The 16,121-nt window shown below is 33.8% G+C and overlaps 1 protein-coding gene across 2 annotated transcripts in view; it reads right to left on the minus strand.

Moving 5' to 3' along the window:
* The window catches only part of LOC129224570 (ras GTPase-activating protein nGAP-like), a 471,622-nt gene that overhangs the window by 323,273 nt on the left and 132,228 nt on the right, over positions 1-16,121 (minus strand). The window contains exon 1 of one of the 2 annotated variants that reach the window (XM_054859048.1): positions 6,321-6,430. The exons of the other annotated variant lie outside the window; for it this stretch is intronic. Within the exon in view, the coding sequence (XP_054715023.1) occupies positions 6,321-6,422 (102 nt within the window). The 5' untranslated portion in view covers positions 6,423-6,430. Of the gene's footprint in view, positions 1-6,320; positions 6,431-16,121 lie in introns of those variants that run through there. 2 annotated transcript variants of the gene reach the window in all.

A 16,121-nucleotide genomic window follows, 5' to 3' on the forward strand; every position in this document is an offset into this window, starting at 1 on the left:
TTTTAGTAAAATCGAAATAACGCAAAACTGAATTCGAATATGAAGTCCAATATTTTTTCACATCATCCCTATGTCATTCTAAGTAAAACCCTGTAGTTTTTTCAAAATATTGACGGATCTTCTTTTGGAAATGGGTCAAAAAACGAAGAGACAAAGAAATAATACGCCACAAAAGTCTTCGTACACTCAAATATTTTCGAATAAATTCATGATTAAAATTTATCATACGTCGTTTTTTTATTATTTTTGCATTGTGTTAACCCTAAAAAGTCATTTGGCTTTAAATTTTGTTCATTTATTCCTTAATAGTGTGCTTAATTACTTTAAAATGGCTGGTATTCGTAAAAAACCGCAAACACCATTCAAAATTCGAATTTTTTGCCCACAGTAGCGGTAAATTGGTTTGAAATGTCTCTAAATTAGTTATTTTTTTAATTTGTATAGTCAAGTGCTTGATAAAATGCTTTAAAAAAAGGAATCGGACCGAAAACAAGGTAAGAAAAGGTCAACCGGCAAAGTTGACAAATTGTGATCGGAGATTTAAAGTTAAAAAAATTATGAAAAATACACATTTGAGTGCTGTAAAAGTTTCTACATATTTAAAAGAAAAATTTTATGTTTAATTTTCACCTAAAATTTTTCGCCAAGTTTTCTGATTAGCTGGATTGAATAGGGCCTCTTTCCGAAGAAATTTTCTTGGTCGTGCGAAAAACAGAAAACTTACGCTTTTCGTCTCAAAATCAATGATAAATAAGCTCAAAACGTTTTAGAATTACGTCTTACTTACAGATAAAAATGAATTCAACATTTTTGGTTGAATTGTTGTATAATTGAGTATAAGAAAAAATTAGAAACTTAATCTTAAGAACTTAGTTGGATCAGTTAATCAGAACGGTGGAGGTGTTTTAGTGTGAGGGTGCATATCAGCATCAGGACTTGGTAGTTTGGAATTTTTTGATGAAATAATGAATCATGCTGTTCCTTTAAATATTTTAAAACCCAATTTTGAACCCTTAGCCAAAAATTTGGTTATTGGAAACAACTTTGTTTTTTATCAAAATAACGATAAGAAGCACACGGTTTTCAAAGTTTGCGTCTAGTGCTTCGAAAATTGACCTAAAGTTTGGAAAATACCCCTCAATCTCCAGCTTTGAACTTAATGTAACGTATTTAGAGATATCTGGAGGTTAGATTACGAAAATACGGCTTTAAAACGAAAATAGAGCTAGAAACAGTAAGTGTGGTTGAACACTTACTCAGAAATTACGCAAAAAAAAGAAAGAAAAAGAATGAAATCTATTCCCAGACGTTTAAAAGGTGTTATGAATACTGTATGATATTCTACTAATTAATAAGTTAATAAAAAGTTAGATTATTCAATAATGTACAGACATTTTATAAAGTGTACGAAGACTTTTGTGAGATAAAATTTCCGGCACTTTTTGGTTTTTGATTTTTTAAAAATTAAGTTTTAATATTTTTTAAAAACTTTTCATGTAGTTTTGTTAAAAGTTGATCATAGATCTTATAATTAAATACCTATTCCGAAATATTAATTCTAACTAATGGATTGGGGCCTATTTCGTTGAAAGTCGTAGGTGTACGAAGACTTTTGGGAGCCACTGTAAATATTCGTTTATATTAACAATTTCCAAAAAATATTGTTCCAAAACTCAAACGTCTTTTATTTGTATATTAATTGCATAAAACGCTTTCATAGTAGATAACCCAGCGACTTGAACATTAGCACAAATAGCGCAAAGCTCTGCATGAGGGTTTTAAACCCTCCCGGAATTATTTTCTGGCTACGGCCCTGTGTCCAAGTATTATCATAAAGGTTAAAGTACACAACTTTTATGTTTCACTAATTGGCAATACTCTACAAACTGATGACCTTTGAACAAAAAATCTTTAGAAGAATTTTTGAAGTAGTTAGGGAAAAACGGAGTTTTTTTTTTTTTTTTTGGAAAATAAGATATAAGTTTGAATCACAACAAAAATTTAGTTAAAGTTATTAAAGTCTCTCAACTAAGATGTAAGATGGCTTGTCGATGTTTAAATGTGTGAAGATTTAAAATCCAGAGGGAAAGAGAAAGAAAAGCAGACCACGTTCAAGATGAATGGACAATTTAGAAAAAAAAAAAAAACATTAAGAACCTATGCGCAAACAAACGGAAACACTTGATACAGACCGTAAGCTGACTGAAATAGAATTGGCCGGGGGTCAACTGTAGAGTTTGTGAAAAAGAAGAATTATTAATATCCACTCATAACATTAATTTTATTCTATGATTATGACGTAGCTCCCAAAATCCTTACTCCGGGGCTCCCCGAGGTTAAATTTTTGGGCGGGCGTAAATTCTCAATCTGCCGATTGGAACGCCAAGTTTTGCCGAATGATAAAACACGGGCATGCAGACATCTACATCTTATGAAAAGGGACATTTGAGCATTAAAAATTGCAAACAATATTGCAATTAGGTCTCCAAATATGCTGAAAAACTAAATTTTTAGGAGGTCACAGTGACTTCCCATCGGGGTATGAATTCTAAGTACCGCTTGCGTTAGCCGTATAACGCGAGACAAATGATGAGATTCTTCCCTTACCGAGCCTGGATCAGCTGCTATCTTAATCATTAAAATCACATAGGATTTCTAACGATAATGACAATATTATTCTGATTTTGTGCAATTTCCCATTATAAATTCATATTTCACTAAATAAATTCACATTGATATCAGTTTATTACAACGTAATTATGCTTCAGGAAAATAATTAAACACAAAACATTTCTCGAATGAAAACTTTAAAAAAAAAAAAAACAGAATTTTCTTTCTCAAGTTAAGATTTTTTATTTTCTTTTGATTTCTTTAAATTGATGATTCTACTGTGCTTTTGAGAAAAGCAAACTCATATCAGTGAAATGACTAAAACGGAACTGCTTTAGTAATGAATTTTAGTAATTTCTCATACTGTTCTAAAAATACTTTATATAATACTCGTAGATAGATACTGATGAAGCACCGGAACAGTGATTTGGCTGATTGAGATCCGTGGATTGGTTAGGAAATTATACGATTTTCAAAATTTTTATTCACAAAATAATCTTTATCTTTATTATTATTTACTAAGAATAAAGCTGAAAGCCTTATCTGTCTGGATATCGGGATCTCTTTCTGTCTGGATCGCAGTTACGCGCATAGCGCCTTGACCGTTCGGTCGATTTTTATGAAATTTGGCACAAAATTAGTTCGCAGCATGGGGGTGAGCATCTCAAAGCGATTTTTCGAAATTTCGATTTTGTTCTCTTTCTATTCCAATTTTAAGAACATTTTAACGAGCAAATTATCATAAAGTGGACAAACAAATTGCCATAACGTAGACTAGCAAATTAGGAAAAACTTTTCAAGAACACTCTTTTCAACTTCCATGACATCAGGACTGATAAAAGCGATTGAAAAAAAGGGGAAAATTATTGATTACTAGGGTTTTTCAGGGCATAATGCTCGTTGTCCTTATAATTTTGTCCAGTTTCAATAGTCATTTTTTTTTATTAATCACGACAAAACATTTATATTTTCAAATATTCTGCTTTCCACGTCGATTTCTAGCATAAAAAGGCACTTTGTGTATCAATTTCACTGAATTATTTCAGAAATAACTTTTTTTCTGTGCAATTTTCTGCTGTCCTTATAATTCTGACCATCACTGTATGTGGCGCACCCATGTACATGGCTAATTCTCTTGCAATATCGATATTTTTATGGGACCGAACTCCAAGTCGTTTGGCGGGTTCAGCTTTATACATTTGCAATGATATCTTTATTAAAGTCTACTCGGGGTAAGGCTTTTATGAGACCGAACAACTTCAAAACGCGATACAGCGAGAACTCGCATAAAAGTCGATGAATCGTACTACAAATTCCTTTGTGAGATTAGACATAAAATTTGATATAATGTATTAGCGTAATTGGTACATAAAAACATTTCAACGGTCCAGGATTAGACTTTCCATGGTCCGATTCGGAACTGAACCTGATGTGGTAGAAGGTAAACTGAAGTATACAGTTCTGAAAATAGTATACCATGGGCAGATACAAGGGAGGGGCGATTGCCCCTCCCTTGAGGGGCTCTACGTTTTTAAATTTTCGATACTGAAGTTCAAAAGCAATTTTAGATGATCAATGATTATGTTCAAGTTAGGAGAAAAGAGATTTGAGGCTGTCCCCCAGAAATGTTTTAGACTTGGAAGTCCGAAACATTTGCAAACCAGGATACGTAGTAAATGGCATGTGGAAAAACTCAACACCCCTCCCTTGAAAATTCTCTGGATCCGCCCAAACAAAATACTTAATTTCCCTTAAAACAGCTGAAAAATCTAGCTTACCAGAAATTTTGTTAAAAATGTGTGTCTACGGAAATCTTGATTTCAACAACCAATGAATTTCAGAAAACCAACAAAAAATATAGGAAGATAAACTTAAGCAGGTTACAAGAAACGCAACGTGCATATGAAAATTTATTGTGCCTTCAATATTAATAATTGATATTCAAAACACCCCTCATCGTACCTGCATAAATCAACATTAGTTAAATTTAGAATTTTATTATGAATTCTCCAAGCATTTAAGATTAGTTATTATGAAAGGACGTCGTCTTCTTCCTAAGAAACGTGATTTCACCCCAAATATTCATAACGAGATTATCTTAAGTGAGTTTGCAACTCCTTTAACCGTAACTGTGCGGGAATGAAGTCAAATCTAAGGGAAATAATGAGTTTGGCAGAATAACGAGAGGGGTTGAAAAGGGCCATTAAGGTACAAATTATCTGACGTTAAAAGACGAACTTTCGTGTCTTCTTGTTTTCCAGTTTCTGTTGAAGTTACTGAAAATCATTATAATTTTTTCTGCTACATAACTGGTATAAATGTGTAATTTTGTTAATATTTTTATCATTATTATTTTCAAAGTGAAAACGGCCAAAATGCACGTCATTTTTACTACATTTTACGAAGTAAAGAAAATATTAAACTTAGGAAATTCGTAACATTCGCGAAAAATGTCACCCAAATTTCAAACTAAATTTCTATTTCAATCAGTTTTGACTAGTTTCTTCATGATTTCTGCATATAAAGGGCAGTTGAGATACGTGGGACCGATCGCCAGGCCGCCACACAACAGATTATATATATATATATATATATATATATATATATATATATATATATATATATATATATATATATATATATATATATATATATATATATATATATATATATATATATATATATATATATATATATAGTGACCACAGCAGATTATATGTGCTCCACACACCACTAGCGTACATGGAGGATCTTCAACCGGCAGGCATCGAAGTCGTGACTCTCCAGTCACGACCATCAGGCCACCTCGACACAGAGGTGCCAAACAGAATAAAATAAAATGAAATAAATAATCTAAATCTTTACTAATAACAAAAGCTCAAAGTCTCTCTGTCAGAATTTCTGGAGGGCTGGATCTCTGTGACGCGCATAGCGCCTAGACCGTACGGCCGATTTTCATGAAATTTGGCACAAAGTTAGTTTGTAGCATGGGGGTGTGCACCTCGAAGCGATTTTTCGAAAATTCGATTTAGTTCTTTTCCTATTCCAAATTTAAGAACATTTTCCCGAGCAAAATTATCATAAGATGGACGAGTAAATTACCAAGTTTTCATAACGTGGAACCGTAACATAGGAAAGCCAATTGGCAAGAAATGCACCATACATTTTTCGTAAATATACAGGCGAACCAAAAGACCTTTTAAGTTTCTACTACGGGCAAAGCCGTGCGGGTACCACTAGTTAAAAATAAAATGAATGAATAAATTGAAGAGCTCAGGGCAGAAATGTGACAAGCCACAAGGAGTGACTTTTCGATCAAAATGTGTTTTTCATAACTGAAACTGAAATAAACATGACAATGGATTACGTCATTTGGAGAAAAACATATCTGGTTTTCAGCATTGCAGAATATACAATGTATAATATACCTTTGAAAAATTCTACAAATATTTTAATGAGTTGGAAATTGGCCAACTGAAAAATTCACATCATGTGGCATATCACATTCTTGTCCCGAGCCCTTCAATTTAAATAAATAAATTTGAAAAAAAAAAAAAAAAAATCCTCCTTCCTGCCAAATTTTGATGGTTCAACTTGCGTTATAATACCATCCCCCCTCCCTTGGGCACCCCTGTTACGACAGAATGTATCAAAAATAGTGGGCTGCTACTTTGTTTACCAGTTAATAATTTATTCAAATCATTACTTACGCTTTTTTGATTCCTCCATTTCTTCAACCGAGCTCTGGGAATGCGAGGAGACAGCAAAAAAAGTTTGCTCAAAAACGATTCAGAAGATTTCTCGTAAGCCATTGGCGAATTTGGTCCTTCAGAACACCACGGTAGACGGCACAAATCCAAAGAACATGTGCACATAATGCAGTTGCGTATTTCTTGGTGTTTAAGCGGCTAGTAAAATAATTCACTGCTTCATCAATGAAGTCATCATCACTATGGAAGCTGAGACAACACTAATATTCAAACTTTCAAATATTTTTGTTGATTTCGTAAGCAAAGGATTTTGCATACAAGAATAGTGATTTGATTTAATTTTTATTTATTTATTTTATAGAATGTTTGTTTTATAAGTAAATTCTATTTAAATTTAACGTTAAAGAATATTGCATACGATAATGTGTTTTACAAACCACAAACTAAAAATAAATAAATTAAACGTTTACTCAAAACAATAGTAATCAATCGAGATTTTACAAAGAAGTGACTGGTAGTAGAGGAAAAAACATCTTTTCTTTTTAAAATGTTCTAAATTTACATCAAAATATTTTAAATCGGTTTTTAACTCTCGTGGTATAAAAAAGATAAAAACCTACTAGAACGCAAAGATTTTAGACTTTATGATATAAAGTACAAATCTCAATAAAAAAATACTTCAAAATCTAAACTTATAACATCTATTCGAGAGAGTACTTTTGTTTGTTAGTTAAAACAAGCGTTGAAATAAATTAGTTATACGACTTCATAAAGTTCTAACATTTGGGAGAAAAGGAAGGAATTGATATATGAAGCAAAAATTTAAGTGACATTAAAATGATTGGAAAAGGTTCTCAGTGCTTCCTCAAATTAACAGTCAGAATAAAATCATATAACTTTAAGCCATTTCCAAATGATTCAAAAATGTTTCTTTAAAATGGTGACGCAGAAAAATATTTTTTTGTAGTTGAATGATTCAATATTAATTTATTACTCGTTCCATCAGCGTGGGACATGTATCCATGACTGAAAATAAATCCACACTTTGATGAAATGCTTTCACAACTGTCAGCAATTCATTCTTCAATTCTTCTTCGTTACTCACACATTTAACTGCACATAACGGTTTATTTTCCTGAAAAAATTATATTTTTCCGAAAGTAAAATGTTGCGACGCACCTAGCTCTTGTGAAAATAATATATTTCCAATCGTCTGCAAAATCACCAAAATTTTCTCACGCTGCTGCAGTTCACCGAGGAAAGCCCATAACACACAAGAATATTCCACTCGCAAGGAGAGAAACAACACAACCCGCTAAAAAGATGGAGCCATGAATGAAATTTTCGCGTTGCGGAGAACTTGTCAGGTGAGATCCGAAGATGATAGAACGAGGAAGAAAAGATGGCCGTGACGTCATGAACCAGAGCCGCTCTGATAGGACATGATCAAGATCACGCGGACGAATCGCTTTCATTGTTTATTTTACTTTCGTTTTTCTTTATCAAAACTTAATGCAGTTTATAACGTTGACAAATTGTGTTCCCAGAAATTGATTTATCTGGCACTTTTTCCCACCAGCAATTTGTTTTATTTTCAGCCGGATTCCAATACACCGAAGATCTATTTACAAATTCCTTCATTTAGCGATTTTATTAGTTCACAGTGGATTCATTATCCGAATTCAAAATGAGAATCTGCAGAAAAATAACATTTTATACACACAAAACTAAAAAAAAAGAAAAGAAATCTATAAAATATTCACATCTAACTGGGTGATCCATTTTCTGTTTAATAAAAAAAATATTGTAAATTTCTTTCATGTATGCAATACTTCATACTATGTTTATAGAAAGGGAGTGCCGCACTAAAAGTAGTACGACATTAGCAATAATCATTAAGCCATAGTGCTTTGTGTTTAAATCTCACACTGAAAATCATTTCTCCTTTAGCGGTCACAAAAACTTTCATTACGATGAATTTAATCAAGCTAAACACATAAGACTCATCTACTGACGTATGTCTATTTCGAAGCGATATGCACATTTTTTAAAATTGCATTTCATTTTGAATAAATTAATTGATATTATTTAAATCCTTTTTTAATCAACGCCGCAGTAATCATAGTTCTTTCTCTCTCAGAACGAGTTATTCATTTTCATCCCCTACAATAACTGATAACATTTAATGGCAATAGCTTTATTTTATACTAATTCAGACGATTTTTTAAAAATATTTTCAATGAGTCAAGAGCTTAACGAGCTAATACGCTAATATTATGCACGGCACGATAATTAATTCTGCGATCTCTTACAGTACAGCTCCTTTTGGGAGAAGCAATCCTTGGGAGACTTCGAAGGGTTTAAGAGTAGCTGCCCCGCATTCGCGTATTAAATTATAATAATAACAAAAAAAAAAAAAAAAAAAAAAAAATCAGGAAAATTCTCACGAATGCATCCGGTAAGGGAAGGATCAAGTATAGGGGATGCAATTCCGATCCTCGAGCCCTTCCCGTAACATCAATAAAGATCCTCTAACACAGCGTGTTTGAAGCTTCATTATCGGAAAATTGAGGGACAGCTCCTGACGCAATCCCTTCCCTTAATGCTATCAAAGATAGTCAACAATCGCACGTTCAGGATTCAAATTTCGAACAACTTCCGGTGGAAAGTTCAGAGCCCCTTTTCTTCTTCCAACGTCATAAAAGATGGCTTACATTGCGTTTTCAGTACTTCACCTTCGAAAAAGTTCCGGACATGAGCACCCAAGTTTTCTTTCCTCATCTTTCAACATCATTCAAACATCGATGAAAACTGCGTTTTTGGCACTTTTACATCGTGACATTCCTGGGGGTAAGTTCTGAACTACATATCTTCTGCGAAGTAATCAAAGATGGCCTCAATTGCGTTTTTAGAACTTCAATTCTGAAAATTTTTCCGGGGAAAGCCCCCGAACCCCCTTGCTTGTAATCTCATTATAGATTTTTAAAGCTGCGTTTTTAGAGCTCTAATACCAAAACCAAACTAGGGAGAGTTTCTGAATATCAGCGTTTTCCTTCAAGCCACCAAAGATGGCAAACAATTGCATTTTTGGAAATATACCCTAAAATTTCAAGACTTTTTCGGAGAGGGTCCTTCAAACCACTCTTCCTTCTATTAACCACATAAGAGCGTCTGAAAAGGAGTTCCTAACAAAAATATTCGGGGGAGAGGCAGCAAACACTCTTACTTATGCACGAATATTAAACTTTTTAAAATTTTATTTTCATTAGTCCCCCTCCCCCATATAATTCATTAGTCGTTCACCCCTCCCAAAAGAGTCGTCTGGATCCGCCACTGCACCGATGTCTGCCGTATTAGGACCTTAATCCCATAGATCGAAATTCAGAAACTAAAACAATTTTTCTCAAAATGCTGAAGGTTTTCAACTGCGGTCTGGATCCATAACTTTCCATTTTCACCTTTTCTCCTCAGTCCACACAAAGCCTCATCTCATCAGCTTGTAAAAATGTCATTGCTTGTCAATAAATAATTTTAATTTTGTTGATATTTTTCTATTGGTTGCATTGTTTTTAGGGTTTATTACTACTCGCTAACATTTGCGTCCTCGGTGAAAATAAATAATATGAATAAATAAATAAAAATAAGCACATACACGCATTAACGCAAGGATGAAGAATGTGTTAATAAAGTTGCGAAAATAATGAATTATAACTGAGTGACAGTAAGAGTGATGAGGTTGCTCAAGATGAAGCGGAAGCAGAGGATGGTAAAAAAAAAAAAATGATGATAGAAAATATTGGAAAAGTGAATGTTGAAAACGAATCTGAGTTTTTGCCAAATACTGATTCACTAATCAAAAAACTGTGCAACAAATTACGAAATCCCTTTATAAACAAGAAGTTCCGACTAGAACTAAACGTGCTTACTTTCCCGTATATCCATGTCTACTTTCTAGCATCTGATCAATATTTTCAAACATAGCTAAAATCGCAAATTGTTTCGAACATAATTTTTTAATAGTTAATGCCGATTTCTATGAATAAAATATGCCTCACTCATCTTAAGAATTAGATGCGTAAACAAATAAATAAATAAATAAACGAACAAATAAAATAACAGCATCTTTGAAATAAAGCAGCTAATACACTTTTTTCCATCAAAAAAAAAAATAAATTAATTAGCTTATTAAACTAAATTCATCATATCATTCCCCTGTTACCAAAAAATAATTTTTAAATGAATTAATGTACTTTCCAAAATAAGTAAAAACAATAAAATGTCAACTTAAAGAAATAATTTTTATTGTCCAAAAAAAAGAAAAAGAAAAAAAATCGTCTGCTTATATCTTAATGTAGAAACGTAAAAGATTTCGAGTTTATCTGCCGAAAACTGAATACATAAACCTTTAGAGTGAATATAAAAACAAGTCATATTAACAATGATTATTTCACAGTTAAAACCATGACTGCGGAGTCGGAGTCAATCTCATTTTGAAATAAAAGAGTCAGATTCGGAAGCCGAAGGTATTTAATTCGAGGACTCGGAGTTGGAATCGGGCATTTCCCTTAGAGTACGCAACTCTGCCAATGTTTGCGGAGTTCGAGTCGGGCTTATTTTGGAATAAAGGGGTCGGAGTCGAACATCCAAGAATCGGGGTCAGTCATTTTCCCTCCGTGTATAAAACTTTGCCAAAACTACGAAGTCAGAGTCAAAGTCGGGAAGTCGGAGTCCGACTAATTGTCGGGCACAGGAGTCGGAGTCAGGTGCCCCAAAATTCTTGGAGTCAGACCCCGGAGTTTGTCGTCAAGAGCTATTTCCAACAAAATTCGTTTGAAGTAAATCCGCCTTCAAGTGCGGAATCTACATTGGCTTTCAGTTTCCCCGTAGGCGCTTATGTTAAGGGATTTGAACTGTTCAAAATTGAACGGAAAATTATTCAAATCAAAAAGATATTTTATATACATAATTTCATCAAAAGCTTTTTTCTGCTAGTTCGTTTGAAGCAAATTCGTCTCTAAGTTCGGAATCGCCTTGAATTTCCCCGTAGGTGCTAATGCTAAGTTTTTTTGAACTGTTCAAAACTGAACGAAAAATAGTTCAAATCAAAAAGTGAAACATAGGAATAAGGTGTGCTCGCCGAGATCCTTCGAACAAAATTTTTTTTGTCCAATTCGGACTATTCACTCAAAAGTTATTGGGGGGGGGGGGGGGCGGCAGACAGACAGATTGACAGACATTTTTCCCCATCTCAATACCCTAGTTTCCAATTTTTAATTTTTCGATATTTATTCAATTATTTTTTTAACAGTTAACTTTTTTTTGTTTTTCGCGATATTTTCAAGATACATTAAGCCTTTATTCATGCTTTTTTCTTCTTTCTCTGACTTTTACTGGGAAAGTAGGCTAAACGAGCTGATGTGTGCATCACATGACTTCCTTTTACTCCAATTTAAAGTCATTTTCTCATTATTGGCAGTTTTAATATGATTCAATAGTTTACTCTCAAAATATCACCAACAGTGGCCAAATTGAAATCAGATTTTTTAAAAAATCGCCAAATTTTTCGCCAAGTTGGCGACCAAAAGACTGGCGATATATCGCCAAGTGTCCACCAAATTATAACAGCGCGTGAGTTTACATCGAAATTAACAATGGTTTCCCCTCAAAAAGGAGCAAAAGATCCCCTTTGGAGCATACGAATGCAACCAAAAATGAAGGTGCACAACTAGACCCCACTAGAAGTCTACGTACCAAATTTCAACTTTCTACGACATTCCGTTCTTGAGTTATGCGACATACATACACACATACGCACATACATACGTACAACAGACGTCACGAGAAAACTCGTTGTAATTAACTCGGGGATCGTCAAAATTGATATTTCGGGTGTCTGTACGTTCCTAGGCACATATCCACGTGTGGTCGGATTGGAAAAAAAATTCAACATTCATTTGGGGGTGAGCCAAATGGAAATTAAGGCCGATTTTTGGACGATATTTCTTTTTTCGAAAATACAATACTTCCTTTTTTATAAAAGGAAGTAAAAATAGAACTCCTCAGAATCAAGCAAATAAAGTAGAGTATTTGAGAGTAGCATTTGTAGAGTTGTGCACTTTGAGGGAAAATAACCGACTCCGACTCTTGGAATTTTAAATCTTCAACTCCTGACTCAGACTCCGACTCCTTTACCACAAAAGTAGTCCTACTCCGACTCCGCAGCCCTGATTTAAAAGCATCAAATCATTTCTTCCAATTATACTTCTACGAAAATCTTGCTTAAATTTCGAAAAATACCGTAAACAAAAAAAAAAAAAAAATCAATTCATTCCTCTTCAACACCCTAAGATGCATTTAGCAACATGAAAATACTATTTTTCTCGGCAGGAAATATCATGCTTCTTTTCTATTTTCCGAAAATAATTATACCCACGACCACACAATAGGAAGATTTCCGCAACCTTCCTTGGCCTGTTATACGGAAGTGGAAAAATGGAGAACGGGGAGCAAAATAGAGGGCGGCTGCTTACAAATCGAATCTACGGTGAGAAAGCAGCATCTGTATATTTTCTTCAATTGCTGGTTTTCTATTATTTCCCGCAACTTTCTAAAGAAAAGCACGCAATTGCTTCTTTGACACGCACCATCGAGAAGCTGAAGCATTGTTATATAAAATTTGATACGATTTCTCAAAGGAAATGCGAATATATGACAATATTTCATTTCTTTTCGGCCAGAAATGTTGGGGGGAGAAACGCGTCTCAGAATTTAATTGTTTGAATATTATAAGCAATGCGTTTTTTTAAAAGCGTATTATATTTTTGAAATATCTGAGGATAATATTATGTTGTGCCTACTTGTTTTTAAGGGGTTTCTCTGTTACAAGTAATACGCTTGGCGCATTTTTAATCTTGGCGATTGTTTTTAACCTTAATTCCGACATATGTTTGGTCAAAGTTATGCAGAAACTACTCAGCGACACTATGCATTATTTTGTTCTTTTAAAGGGCTATTAAAGAAAGCAAGGTTTTAAACTAAAAGTTCTATTAAAATAAAAATTAATACTAAAGTATAAAGTAAAATAAACCTCCTGAATCAATATTAAATAAAATAAGCCGCAAGGTAAAAAAAAAAAAAAAAACATGTCATTAACTAATATGAAAAGTTCCGTATTTAGCCAACTTTCAAAAACGACAGTAAAAACGCCATTAAAATGCAGGTGGCAGAAGCAATAGTTATAGTAGCAGTAATTATTGTTATTATCACAATTATTATTTATTTTCACTATCGTTATTATTACTATTACTATTCTCCCTCTCCTTCTTAATATTATTGTTATTATTATTATTATTATTATTATTATTGTTACACTTCAAAATGAATATTGTACGCTATTATTATTTCTTATCCAAAAGTTTAAGCTTTGTCTTTCAAGGCTGTATTAGTCGTTCCAATTATTAGAAACTAAAGTTGTAGCTTTTTAAGTAACGCTTGTGTTCACCATTAGAGTGAAACTAAAACTTGACTAAGTAAAACAAATACTGTAAAAAAGTTTATTTTCGCACGGCTTTGAGTTTCAGCGAATTCAGCAAACTCGTCGTAATCACGAAAATTTAAACTTCGCGAAATATCTTTTCGTTGCGAATTTTTCAACTTTCGCTTTTGTTCAAGTAAAATTCGCGAAATTTTCAGCTCGCGAAATCACCAGTACCCCCATTTTCGTAAAAAAAGAACGTGCTTTTAAGGCACCTTAATTTGAGGATCCATCTTGCATTTGACGCACTACAAAGAAAAAAAGAAAAATAAGAAGAAGAAGGAGAAAGAAAGAGAGGAAAAAAAAAAGGTCCGTAGCTGGCAGGTGAAATTTAGTAGTCACACAGAGTAACAGCACAGAATATCCCATCTCAAAAATACAACCGAAAAAGTTTTGAAGTGTGCGTAATAAATTAAACCATAAAACACGAAGGCGATTTTACAAAGCATTATCTCTAAAAGGGTGTTATTTTCGAGACATATTTTTACCGACTTTTCAAAATGTCGCGATATTTTCCGTCACTCGTATCTTAAAAGAGGGACAACGCCCGACCGAACCCATCATAAAAGATGGATCATTTGACAGTGATATTTTGCCACCAGGGGCATTTACCTCCGGTGAGGAAAGGGTTTGGTCTCCAAAATCATTTCTATAAAACTCGGCTGCGGGCGTGAAATTGATTTTCAACTGGTTTTGCTTTCGCAATTCTCCAAGCTGCGTGGAAAAGACGATGAAAAATGATTTTTCTTGCTCATGTTTACCCCCTTTGGGCACCCCTTCCCGGCGATCTGGAATGGGAAATTTAATTAGTCGGAAAGTTCCGTAATCGAATTTTACTTTCAATAGGAAATATTTTGAATGCAGAAGGTAATTTTTCTTTTTAGAATTTTTGGGAGGTCTCAAACGTCAGGATGTTGTTCAGACAGTTAAAATATGGATTTATTCCGAAGAGATCTCTTTTTTTCCCTCTGCAATGTAAATAAAAATGAGAAGATTTCAGACAACTCAAATCTGTTCGAACTTTTCGCCCTCATTTGAATTTCCGTCTTCAGTAACTAAACTAGAATTATCGGCTAACTGGGTTAACTCTTACTCCACTACGGTCAGTCATGGAATTGCAAAAATTTTCGAACGCTTTGTGTCCAGGAAAGGATTTCCTGATTTCAAAATCAAATATCTTGAAAACAAAGACCGTTATTGGAATAAAATAAACGGTATGTTTATTGTGAAACCCATAAACATCATGTACAGAAACTTAGAAATTAGTAACAAAAAATTGCCAACGGGGGCGCTGCACGCTGCAATAGGGAAGTTGCAACCTATTAAATGTTCATATTGTAACGGATCCGGTGCGACTTCCAACTTTCTTGAAAGGACGACACAGTTCTTGATTAAAAACACAAGAAATTTTTTTACACTATGTACAGGAAAGATCGTCAACAACTACTAAATTAATCATCAGCAATTAAGCAAATATCACGCAACACCGTAAACTCAACGGTTACACACGTATTTACTTCCAAATACGAAAAACAACACAGCGAAATGCCTCGCAATAAACAAAGCTAATACACTCTCAGTACAAATTCTCAATCGAAACTAACTTTTTATCACGCGGGACGCTTTTATAAACATCGAACAGTTTCCACAACATTCGAAATGCTTCTCGAAATTCGTAGACCGTTATCTTATTTTATCAATGAAAAAAAATAGGGGGATCGTATACTTCAGCCGAATGTAAAGGGGTTGTATATTCATTACAAGAAACTATTTACAGGTTACGTTACTACAATAATTACTATTTACAGAATTTGTGACAATATTTTGACTATTGGATATTGTTAATTGACCCTCAAAACTAAAAAATTCACCATCGCCGAATTTTAAAACACCGTGATTGATTTTTAATGAATTTTTAAAAATCCACGCGCAAAAGTGCGCTCTTCTGAAACGTCACGAGCTTATGTCACAGGGCGCAAATGGGCAGCCTTCCGCCGAAGATCCCTTGTTTTCGTACGGACATTTTGAGCGCGCTGATATTTTTATTTTTTGGAAATCCAATAATCCTTTTGAACACACTATGGAGGCCGGATTCGTTAAAGCACAATCTAAATAATCTTCCTCAAGTAACATCAATGATGATATTCAAATATTTCCGAGAGGATGAGAGTTTTAATGTTCCAGAAACGAGAGGAGTTAAATGCGAGGAGATAAGCCTTTTACGTTTCGTCTTCGAAGTCGAATGCACGTCCTTCGGTTTCTCCCCT

This window comes from Uloborus diversus, chromosome 6 (assembly GCF_026930045.1).
Source record: "Uloborus diversus isolate 005 chromosome 6, Udiv.v.3.1, whole genome shotgun sequence".
In the NCBI taxonomy this organism is placed as follows: domain Eukaryota; kingdom Metazoa; phylum Arthropoda; class Arachnida; order Araneae; family Uloboridae; genus Uloborus; species Uloborus diversus.